General features: G+C 36.7%; 1 protein-coding gene across 1 annotated transcript in view; it reads left to right on the plus strand.

Moving 5' to 3' along the window:
- Nucleotides 1-12,022, plus strand: part of brinp2 (bone morphogenetic protein/retinoic acid inducible neural-specific 2) — a 198,742-nt gene that overhangs the window by 93,810 nt on the left and 92,910 nt on the right. Inside the window, exon 2 of the mRNA XM_032565698.1 lies at nt 2,028-2,486. Within this exon, the coding sequence (XP_032421589.1) occupies nt 2,095-2,486 (392 nt within the window). The 5' untranslated portion in view covers nt 2,028-2,094. The remainder of the gene's footprint in view (nt 1-2,027; nt 2,487-12,022) is intronic.

Genomic DNA, 12,022 nt, shown 5'->3' on the forward strand with positions numbered 1-12,022 from the left:
AGACGATGGTGTGGCTTGCACTGCTAACACTTACTGATACGTGTCGAGGCGTTTGATGACATGCTTGTCCAAACACACAAATCAAAAAGCTGAAAGCTGCCTGGCATGCCACAGTGGTGCAATCTCAAACACTCATCCCTCTGTGTATTATAAATGCTACTCAGTCTATTTTCTTTTTTTTTTGTTAGCTTTCAAAACCTTTTGATGAAGTAATTTCATATTGATCCTCTTGAGGGTTCCACAGTTGTTCTAGCCTTGATTTTAGCAGATATGTGATTTTTATACGTAGACAATATTTAATATAATATTTTATCATATTTCCATAATAGCTTTTGTATAATACAACCATCACAAACACATGCTGGACTCTCAGGTTTCCTCTGGTTAACAATACAAGTGTGATGTAGAGTGTGAAACTGACAGTGTATCTTATTTATATAAAGGGTTTTTGTTCGTATCGGTACACACTCAAACTTTTGTTTGTGCATATTACCTAAAACAGAAATGCAAAATCTTGGCTTATAAAGACCAATGTATCCTTGGCTTGTAAAACTGTGGGACTCTTTAAATTATATTGTTTGACCCTGTAGGCATATTCACAATGTTTATTTTGATAATTTGGTTTACTTTTAATGTTCTCTGACTGAAATAGTGAACACTATCTTTAGGTGTAGTGCCCATTATGTAACATTTACATGCATTGATGTGAATATTGTAGCAGCCTTTGACATTTTTTCTTACATATTTCAGTTATCAGGGTTTTTGATTAATTAAATCTTTATTACTTTCACAAATAAGCCAGTCCCTTGACGGCTCCAAATATGGTACATGCTCCAAATCAGAATAAATTTAACCGTCAAGGACTTGTATGCTTCCAGAGCACTTTGTGCATTAGTTACTGAATAAAGTAATTAAATATCCTGATAGAAAACTGTTGTGTACAACTTCCAAGCACTTATTTAAGATTGAATATTTGTCTGGCAATGTACCACACAACAGATGATTTGTCACGAAATATCTGAAAAAAGCAATGCAGTCTGAGTACAGTTTTTTCTTTTGTGGTGCGTTCTTTTATTTTTATTATTCAGAAGTCGGACTGAGTTTCCTGTTGAAAATACAGCAAGAACACCCACTGATGACTCAAGTTTTATCTTTAAAATCTATAGAGCCCTGTTGCTCTGTCAGGTAGATTATAATGAAAGCTACACTTGTATACTAACTATTATCACTTGTGATGAGTTTTCTTTCACTAAGCCAATGGCAAACATAGTTCAATAAAATTTGTCTTTATGGACATGTTTCTTTTGTGTTTGAAAAATAATTTTTTTTTTAAAATTTGTTACCCACCACGTCTTGCATCACTCACACATTTGAACTACGACTTCTGTTTTTTTTTAATATATACATTTATACACACAAATGTTTGCAATATCATTAAATGGCAATATTCTTTCCTGCTTTGATTATGTTGGAAATTTGTTTTAATGTCATCATCTAATCAGAAATTCTCTTTTACTGAGAAAACGATTTATAGCTTGAGCTGATGCCTTTTTGAAGAACTGTCAAGCCCTTACATGTGCATTTCATGAGAATGTTATAATTGTGTCTAAATCATGTAGAAATTATGTTCTGTGATTTCAAAAGCTATTGATCAAAGTGATCTGAGATTATTTTTGCATCTCCTGCCTCCCACTGCTTAGTTACATACCTAAAGATACTGCAATCATTAAAGCAGTTTTGACAATCTGTTTCGCTTGGTCCTAAACTTTGAAAATTGACCATTGACCATAGTCGCCAAATCTTGTGGTTTGTTTACATTATTAGGGGTGTTTTTATGCTACTGGACTAATTACTTCTGTCACAGTTTTGTGTCGACTTGCTCTGTAATTTCTAATTTGTCTGTGCAGTTCATGGCAAAGTGTTTCCACGCCTCTTTACTGAAAATTAAAGATTCCTATACACAGTGAACGTTTTTCTGCATGGTTATTGTGAAGTAAATTATTTTTTTTTTTTCCCGTCTCTTTCAGGTCTGCAAGAGGTGACTGTTAGAAGAAATGCCGGTCCCAGGTGCCCTAGTACATCATCACCGGGACCATGGCAACTCCTTTGCCAATGACAAAAAAGAGGTGCTTCCATGGCTTCGCCAGCCTTGCTAGATGGTCGGCATCCTCCTTGATGCTCCTATGGTTGCCTTTGGTGTTGCTATGGCTGCCGTGGCCTGCCCAAGCTGAACAACTGGCCAGCGGGGGACCGAGTGGAAAGGCGCTTCATGGTTCCCTGTCGTCCCCAGCATCGTCGTCGTCGTCATCCTCCTCCACCTCCTCGTCCCCGTCCAGCTCCTCAGCATGGGGCTTCAACACACGGCAGAGTGGGGGGCAGCTGGACTGGCTGCTGTCAGAGAAAGGACCTTTTCACAAATGCCCGGAGTACACGGAGTTCAGAGAGAGGTTCCAGCAAGGGTTTTCTACAAGATACAAGATTTACAGGTGAGAGGGGGTGTTCATATGTGTGGCAGAATGCACTTAAGATTTGGAAGATCAAAAGGTGGAGCAGAGAGTGGCACTCTGCCTTAAACCTAAGTGTGGGGTTTTGTGTCTCCCTGTTCAAAGAGCTGCTTACCCACCATTTTGACTTGTGATCTCTTGATATGAAAGAAATCCACTAGGAATCTCTTGTCACAAGACGCATATGTTTGAGTTTAAGGTATAGATTCGTCTGAAGTTTTGTTTGGGATCAAAGCATCTGAGAGAGGTAAAATCAAAAAAAAGAAAAGATAAAAAGCATAGAAACCTTTATTCCTCCTTTCAGCTTACTGGACATTGTTAAAAACATCTATAGAAATGTTTTTTCTCCCTGAAAAGTAAAATCCATTTCGGTGTTACTCATTGTGATTGTTCAAAATAATTTTTTTAATCAATTGGTAACAGCTTTAGGATGTTATGTGTGCTAACTGAGAGCAGGTCACTGTGTGGGTCGCCTTTCACCTTCCATATTCAAACCAAAAACAGAGAGTAAATGAGTTTAACTCAGCTGAATGTTAGCTGTAGTCGTTAAATCTGCTACAACCGTCTTTAAGTTGAAATCTTTTAGAACATATACTTGAATTTTATTCCTTCTTTTTACTTTTATTTTTTTCTCCCATACACTTGTGGATTCTTGACACTTTAAATCAAAAAACATGGTTTGAAAAGGTCCTTCGAGTTGCTTTTATTTCACAAATGTAGAGTCAATCTCAAAATTTGTAAGATGTGTGAAGAAAATGTAATTTCATCTGCAGGAGTGATCCATCTACAGCTGTGAGAAAGACTAGCATATTAACGCTGGATATGCTAGCTGTGTACACACACACACACACACACCCACACATGTATATCACTGAGTGAAAACACAATATATAGATTAATTACACACAGGTGGATGTTTGAAAGCCCTTTTTTCTGACAATTATGAAGATTTTTTACTTACAACTTGACATTTATAATTAAAATTTGACCTCAGACCAAAAAGGCAAAAAACCTTTTAAATGGAAACGTGAGCAAAAGGAAACATGTTTCATATAGCTCACACACTTGCTTGAAGGTTGTTATTTTCAAAAAGCACTTTTAATCTCACAAACCAGCCTCATATGAACACATATTCTAATTTACTGAATATGACTATGAACTCTTTTGTCTGTGAATCACATGGTTACTTTGTCCTGAGCCCTCAGCAGGTCAGAGCTGTAAAGATTCTGCGTGTGAACTTCTTATGAGGAACTGTAGATTTGTTCACGCTGATGTTGAAACTGCAAGTTGTGCCACTGTTATGGCCTTTGACTCCTAAGATGTTTTTTCCTAATTCAATCCTATGAGCTCTGCAGGATCACACTGAACGTAGCGCAGCCCTGACCTGTATGACCGAAGAACTTTTTATGAGCACAGTTTACAACTTGCAGTATACCATCACTGTCCTCAAAAAGAGCTGAAGAGCTGCAGTACCTATTTTACCACGCAGCAAACCAAAGCAAATATTTAAACACAAAGTGAAAACAAGTCACAGTTTCCTGTTTTCTACAAGCATGTCTTTGACATTCCACACCTACAGACATTTTATTAAGTTTATCCTGTCTAATATATTAAACACAATCAGGTTTCTTTTCCCATGACACAAACCTGCTGGTTTGGACTTTGCAAGCGAGCACCAACATGTAACATTTAAAAGTGGATGGAAGATTTTGTTTATGTTTGTAGAAAAAAAAACAAACCTGAATGGTCTTGGTAGCTTTCAGTGTTTGCAGCATGGCAAGGAAATACCACTGGAGATGTTTTCTATAAGGCACAGTGAAGAAAACTCCATTGTGAGCTTTCATGGAGTTTCAGTTCTTCAGCTGTGGAATAATGTCTTGGTGTTTCAAATAAATAAAATGGCACTTCAAATCGTATAGAGGACTTTCTCCAGAAGAATAACTTCTCTCTTTTGGACCATTCTGCATGTTCCTCTGATCTAAATTCAACCGAAGGCATTTGGAGATGGAAAGCAAGGCTTCTTTTCCTTATCAGTGTACTGGAAACACAAATCGGCTTGTCTAAAGGAGTTGTTAATGGGGCAATGAGAACAACGGGGCCTGAGTCTTTTCACACTTGTAGTTCTGTTTGGGTTGTTTTAGCGTGAAAGTCTTAATTAATATTTTGAGCATCCTGTTTGAGTTTAGAAGAAATATTCAAGTAAATACCCTTACTATTTGTGTGGTATCTTGCCCGATTGTCTTGTTTTTGCAGTTTGAAGCTCAACTTACAACATATGATCCTGCAGCACAAAATGCAATGACTAAGTTTTTCTTGCCAATCTAGGATTTAGGCAAGAATATATAATGACATATCAGAGATTTGTGGCTATGTTTTTATTTATTTATTTTTTTATTATAGCTGTAATCATATTTAAGAGCTGTAATAAACAACATTCAACTTCAGCATTATACTCCTGCAATGACCAGCCAATAAATATTTATATCAGGAGACAAAGTGATCTCCCACCATGTGTGACAGAACAGTTGCTGTAAATCAGCATATTAAAGACAAAATGACTTGGATTCAACATTTGAACTGTTTTTAGCATCTTATAATGGTGAAGAACACAGTTAACATTACCAGTTGCAAACTGGAAGCTCTGTCATTATTCTCTGGAGAATGTATACCTTTATTCCACACATGGCCTCTTTGCAAGGTGCTAAAAGTGGCTTCAGGTCAAATTCAAATCGGCATCCAATTTGGCCCCAAATTGACATCCTGTGGCAGCCACCCACCTGCCTTACTGGAAAGATTTGAGTATGAAATTACCAAAACTGCCAAACTGGCCAAAAAAAAGGGCCTAAAAAATAGAAAATCCAAAAGGTGTGAAATGACCAGCACCCCATAAATTCAGTGAAGCAAAGGTGAGGCTGATTGGAAAGAACCCCCTCCGGATGCCATTGAGTGCGCCCACCTTCAGGACTCTACATGCGAGTTTCATGAGAGCTTCATAAGTGACATGTCGAAACATGAACATGATTTCATGTCAAAATCATGTTCTGTGATTTCAAGAACATGATTTAAATGTTCAGACTCTTTTTTTTTTTTTCCACCTTCTGCCTCCCACTACCTTTAGCAGCACTCTTGCTTCCAGCACTGTAGGGTCATAACTTTGCATACAGCTTTTTTTTTTAAGTTTTTTATTTTTTAGTTTGACTTCATTGTTACCCTGATGTAGAATTTGGTTTGATGTGTAACAAGGTTTCCCTTCACTTACAATTTACTTCTGATAGTTTCATTGTTTTCCAGCAATTGTTGTTGAATTTTATCCTCTTGATTTTTATTATACAAATGTGTACAGAAATGATCCTAGTATGTGGAAAAGAAAAAAACAAAACATTATTTTCACAATTTCTGACTGGACATAGCTAAAGGCAATGAAGATGGAAGCACATTAACTTGCACTTCCACCCACATGGGTTCATTCTCGCACCATACACAACCAAAAACATCAGATTTTTCACTAATGTCTTCAGTCTTTGGGTATGAGCCAAGTATTATTGAGCTGTCTGTCAGGACAGTTTTGTCTTACAATTAAACGCAATGCATTTGTGAGACATCATCTCACTTGAAGGGACAGAAAGAGGGGAAAAAGAAAAAAGAAAAAGCCAAATTTATGTGCAGTCTCACACAAAGCTTGACACCTGACCAACTTGTTCTCGGCAACCTGCAGGGGAATCTGCTTCCCACTAAGAAAATGTCACATAGCACGTTTTAAAATTAAATATTTTTTATTTTATTTTAAGGTTCTCTAGTGCTTTTGCTACCCTGCGTCTAATCAATATTAGATCAAATAGTCAAAAGGCCAGCATCAAAAACTGATACTGATTACTGGTATTTATTGAAAATAGGCAAACAAAAACATAATAATATGTTAAATTATTCCAGTATTTCAAGAAAAAAAACTATAAATTTCATATATACAGTATATTATTTATTTTTTACATATATATTTATTTTAGCCACAACTTAACCACCACTTAAGAGGAGAAAGGAGACGCTGCTGTTTTCAATTAGGTCTCTTTATTGATTTCCACTGATGGTTTTATTTGGCTGCATGTCGCTCTAATGGTCGCTCATTTGGGTCAAAACCATCCAGAAAATGTGAGTGCTTTTTGATAAGCCTTATTGGGAGGATAGTTTTCCGAAAGGAGTGGATTCTGTGCTTAGGAAGGAGCTTCAGTGTCTTGAGGCTGTGAGCTGGGTCATTTCTAAATGATGCAGTGGAGTCCTGGGTCAGGTCCAGAGATAATGGCCCCTGTCACAATTATCATTATTCCGAAAATGGTAGCAGATGCTCACTCTGTTTGCTGAGGCTGCAGTTTGAATTTTTTATTTCCTCAATTTAAACTATATTATATTGAGATTTTTTTTTTCCTTTTGTCATTTCATTCCTCACCCTTCCTGCTCCATGGAAATAGAGTACCCATTTTTTATAAGGGACATCATAGACGGTTCCTTGTTTACAAATGTAGACGTGAGCGTGGAAATGACACACTTTCTTTTGTTTTTAATTTTTTGCCCTTTGATTGTTCCAGCTGCTGACTGAGTGTATTTTCAAAGACGTGCACTTCAATCGATCCCTTCTGTCTAGAGTCTCCTTGCTGTCACACGCGACATGAAAACGGCAATGTTTTTCTGTCTTCATCCATCTCCCTTCTTCACTCTCTCCTGTCTGCTCTTCTTTTCTCTCTATGCCTCAAGTTAAATCAAATGGAAATGACAGCATCACTTACAGATGGAAGGGAAGAGCTACGTAAAATGACAGGTGAAGGTTATGCGACAGATGTGGAAATAGTGACTCCACTTTTATCAGCAGGACACTTTGAGTGATTTCCTTTATCTCAACTTTGACTTTGGGAGTTTTAGCAAAACGCTTTTACTTATGTATGTATAAATTCTGCTTATATAGGCCTAGATGATGAACAAACAAGTTGATATTAACATAAACAATTTGCATTTGTGTCACAGAGCTGCTGCCAAATATCCCCAGCTTAGGGATTTTAATGCCTTCTCTCTCCAGAGGCAACATGTGAGTCATCCGAGGTTTAGATGGTATTCTTTTTTTATTTACGTTGCCTTGAATAGTCTTTATTTTATTTTTTCCGCCTCTTTGCTTACCTATCTCTGCAACATTCAGATTAATACAGTGGTACAATAAAGTATTCACATCTTGATAATATGAATGAGATTAGACTGTCAAAGTCGGTCTACTTTTCAAAAGTAAAGTTATTACTAAAGTATTTTCCCCCTTAAATTTTTACTCCTCTGTTTTGGTTTGCTGCTACTATTGCATCTACAATTCAATCCTACAGCAAAGCCAAAAATGACACTTCAAAGTTCACATTTTAGAAAGTTTCACGAGAGAGAGGTAGCGTTCATGATTTATAGTAATGGAGTAAATATCAAAACCTGATTTTATAGCTTTGAACACCCTAAAACAAATATGTTGCTGAATCAACTTTTGGTTTGATTTGACTAATCAGTCTTCCTGGGTTTACAGTGGGAGCCAGGAGGTGGAAACGAATACTTGGAAATGCAGGAAGTTCTTAAAAGTATCTAAGTTGGGCCCGGTATTAGTTATCCCCTCAACCAATTTAGCGTCAAAACAAATTTCGCCACCCTGTTTCAGTGCTGAAGATTTTGTCAGCAGTTATGAGAAGGGATTAATTAGTGCAAAAGAGGCTTGACATTTTATTCTTGCATACCTTCTTTTTTTAAAATTTAAAGGTAAATACCTATATTTTTCAAAATGTATACTTTTCACAAATGTTTATTGTCTTGAGAAAGTCCAGTTTTATTTCACATCAGTGAATAAAAATTATAAATAAAAATCTGACAAGTATGAATAATTTTGGACAGTCTCTGTCTGGACTATGGAATAGTCACAACACAACTATTTCCAGGTCTGACTAAAAATCCCCCAAGACTTTAATGCAGAAAGTGTTATGTTCCTTTTAGTTAATTTCCAGGTCTGACTAAAAATCCCCCAAGACTTTAATGCAGAAAGTGTTATGTTCCTTTTAGTCCTGTGGACTAAAAGGAACATAACACTTTCTGGTATGTTTGACATTAAAACGACACATTGCATCAGGGCCTGAACACTGTACTCATAGTGAAACATTGCAGCATCACAATCTAAGAGTTACTTTTCAATATTTTCCTATGATGGAACCTTTGTTTTTGTCAGGGTTGGTGAAACTATGAATTTTCCAAATATCAGTCAGTTTTAACCCTAAACATCCAGGTGTTTTTTCTGGAAGATTCTAGTTTGATAGTCAAATAAACGAGAATGGTTTCAACAGAAGAAAATGTAACAACAGATGTGGCTAATGGCTGTCCTGGCTGAACAGGTTCATTCTAGAAGCAATGCTATGCCATTTGCCCCAGCTTAATGTCAAATATAAACACTGCTTATTTATACAAAATTACTCAGAAAGAAAGAAAAAGGGGGTGATGGAAGGCTTTTTCCGTTTTTTTTTTTTGTGACTGTAAAGAAAATGTGCAATATAGATTATCAAGAAATGAATGTCCCCGACTGAATAACTCATTTAATTACATAATAGTGGATTAGACGTTCTTATAGCTATATGTGCAAATTTGTCCTTATTGTATAAGGACAACTTATTGGAGTCGCACAGTAAATACTGCCACTACATGCACTTCCCTCTTGTGTCTCTAATTGTACCCAAGTGACCTCTCTAATGGTGATATCTGATTATCATTAAGGAAAATAAGTGCTGTCAGGCTTTTCTCTGCTGTAACTTCCTACAGGACTAGAGTAAAATTGTCAGCTCTCATTAGCTTTTAATCAGGGGTAATGATGTGACTACATAGAAGCAGCACTTTTTTTAAGCCATCCCTAATCTGCTAAAGCCTTTAATCACATCATCGCATAACTCACACCGTTGCATGTAACAATGTTAAACAAGATTTAAAAGCCGTTAAAGTTTTGTGTTGCGGTCAGTGCGCTCTCAGTGTCTTCCCCTCCTTGTGGGAGTGCTAAGAGAAATTTATATCCCAAGACACTATTGTTGGATCGTAGGCTGGGTGCCGCTGTTGCATCTGCATGTATATGTGCGTCTCAATGAATTTGTGAAATAATCAGAGAATCGTCAATAGGAGATTAATTGAATTTTACAGCTCTTGTTTGGACTCGGTGGCTGCCCTACAGATGGTCATCAACTTGATCCACAAGTGGGATAAGCCATAAAAACTAATTGTTAAAGAAGCTGGCTTCTCACCACATGATTTATCCAAACATATTATTGAAAAGTTGAATAGAAGGAGAAACTGTGGCAGAAAAAGGTGCACAAGCCACAGGAATAACTGCAGCCTTGAGATGATTGAGAAGCAAAGTCAATTCAAGATGTTGGGGAATACTCATGAGGTGTATACTACGACTGAAGTTAGTTCTGCAAGAATCACACTCAGAGATATTCAGGTCGACAGCTGTTGCATCTCATGAACCAGAGATGTCTGTGTAGGTTTTAGGTAAATGTTTTACCTACATTAGGTAAAGAAGGACTGAGTAATGTCCTGCTTTCAGATGAAAATAAGTTTTGCATTTCATTTAGAAGTCAAGGATCCAGAGTCTGGAAGAAGAGTGGAGAGGCACAGACATTTTTCTCAAGGATAAAATATATGTCTTAAAAAAAAATCCAATAATAATCATCAAGCTTCAATCATCTAAATTAACAGAAATAAATCTTTAAAATGGATCACTCAGAATGATAAGTCATCAGTCACAATGAGCGCCTCAGCTGAGTTATCTTGTTACTTAATACAAGATATCAATTAACAAGATAGATAAGATATTAAGGCATTTAAACAGATCAGTAAAATAGTACTGCGTCATTTTGGATCAAAGAGGAAATGTGACTTAAAGCTATGAATTAAAAGGAAAAGGCTACAATATTTTAAATTTAAGGCATTTTCAGTCTTAATCCACACTTTTCTTATAATGCTACCTATTTGCATACTTATAATACTGCTTCACAAGTTGCCAGGGCAACTTGTCCAGGGTGAACCTGTGTGTCTCAGGACATCACAGAGACACAGGACAAAACACGTAAGCACACACACACCCCCTCACACTAACCCTAACCCTCACACACTACTCAACCTTCTTGCTGCAAGGCAACAGTGCTACTAACTGTGCTACTGTGCAGCCCTAGAATCAGTATATCCAATATTTTTCTTTTTTCTTTTTTAGCTTTAACAATACAGAGGATATAAAAGTTCTACAGAATCATTTTCCAAAGCGGAGTTCATGGCCTTTCTGGACTTTATGAGCCTTTACATACTCCAGACGTTCAGAGATACCAGCTGTTTTGTATAATATGCTGTTTATGTACATGCAAAGCTTAAATAAACTGAAGACCCACAGAAAAATGTCTATCAAGCAAAAATTTGGAGATTTACTGCTCTTCTGCTATTTATTATTTTATGTATCCCTTTTTACATTTGAAATATGAAAATCTAAACCTGTAGATTATCTGCAATTATTCAACCCTCAGTGTGAATTAAGTTCTTGGTCACAATTTCCAGAGTAGTTATTCTGATTTCTAATCATTCTTAGCAGAAAGCCATGTTTCCTGGTATCCCTGCTGGCTGCCGTTGACATATTTTTTTTTTCTACTTTTGTTTCCCTGCCATAAACAGGATTTGCTTAATATACAACATTGAAAAATGTGTAAAGTAGCGACGTAAGGCCTCTAATTTTACAATTGGTCTCTCCAAATCAGACACAAAATGCCGCTGTAGTTTCCAATTTATTCCACCCCTTCATCTTTCACTTATCATGAGCACCATTTTGTTGTGATTATCTGCTGCAAACATGATTCATGAGGCTTGGGATCATTGTGCTGTTCAAAGGTTCAATGACATCCAAACTCCAGCTTTGTTATAGATGGCATGACATTTTCTTACTGGATTTTCAGACGCTTGATTGAATCGGTTTTGAATCACTGTGGGCATTGTATGGTATTCAGCATGTATGTCTTCCTCCTCCTTCAGAAATACAGCTGATCATTAGGAGCAAAAACCTACAGATTTGATGTATCACTCCATAGAGATGACTTCGGAACCTCTGCAGCTTACTTATGTAGTTGAGAGTAATTTGGAGCTTGTTTTTCTTAGGTTTTTGGGTCACTGAAAAAAAAAAAAAACCTGGTTCCAAACTGCACATCAAGCTTGGAGTCCTTTGTGTGAAAACTGAAACATGGGTTGCTTCTACCAACAAGTCTTGTGGTTGGTCTTTTGCAGCCAGTAGAGGAATTTTAACCAAATGTTTCCTTAGAAATCCAACAAGAGTCGTTGATTATTTTCTCTGTCATGTCTACCTAGACATGACAGAGTCTACCTAGCAAAAAACATTTCCTTCCAACAGTTTTTTTCTTTAACCCAATAAAATATGTTCAATAGAAATAGGTGATCAACTATGGCAAACAATTATCTGAACCATTTTATAATTA

This window comes from Xiphophorus hellerii, chromosome 6 (assembly GCF_003331165.1).
Source record: "Xiphophorus hellerii strain 12219 chromosome 6, Xiphophorus_hellerii-4.1, whole genome shotgun sequence".
In the NCBI taxonomy this organism is placed as follows: domain Eukaryota; kingdom Metazoa; phylum Chordata; class Actinopteri; order Cyprinodontiformes; family Poeciliidae; genus Xiphophorus; species Xiphophorus hellerii.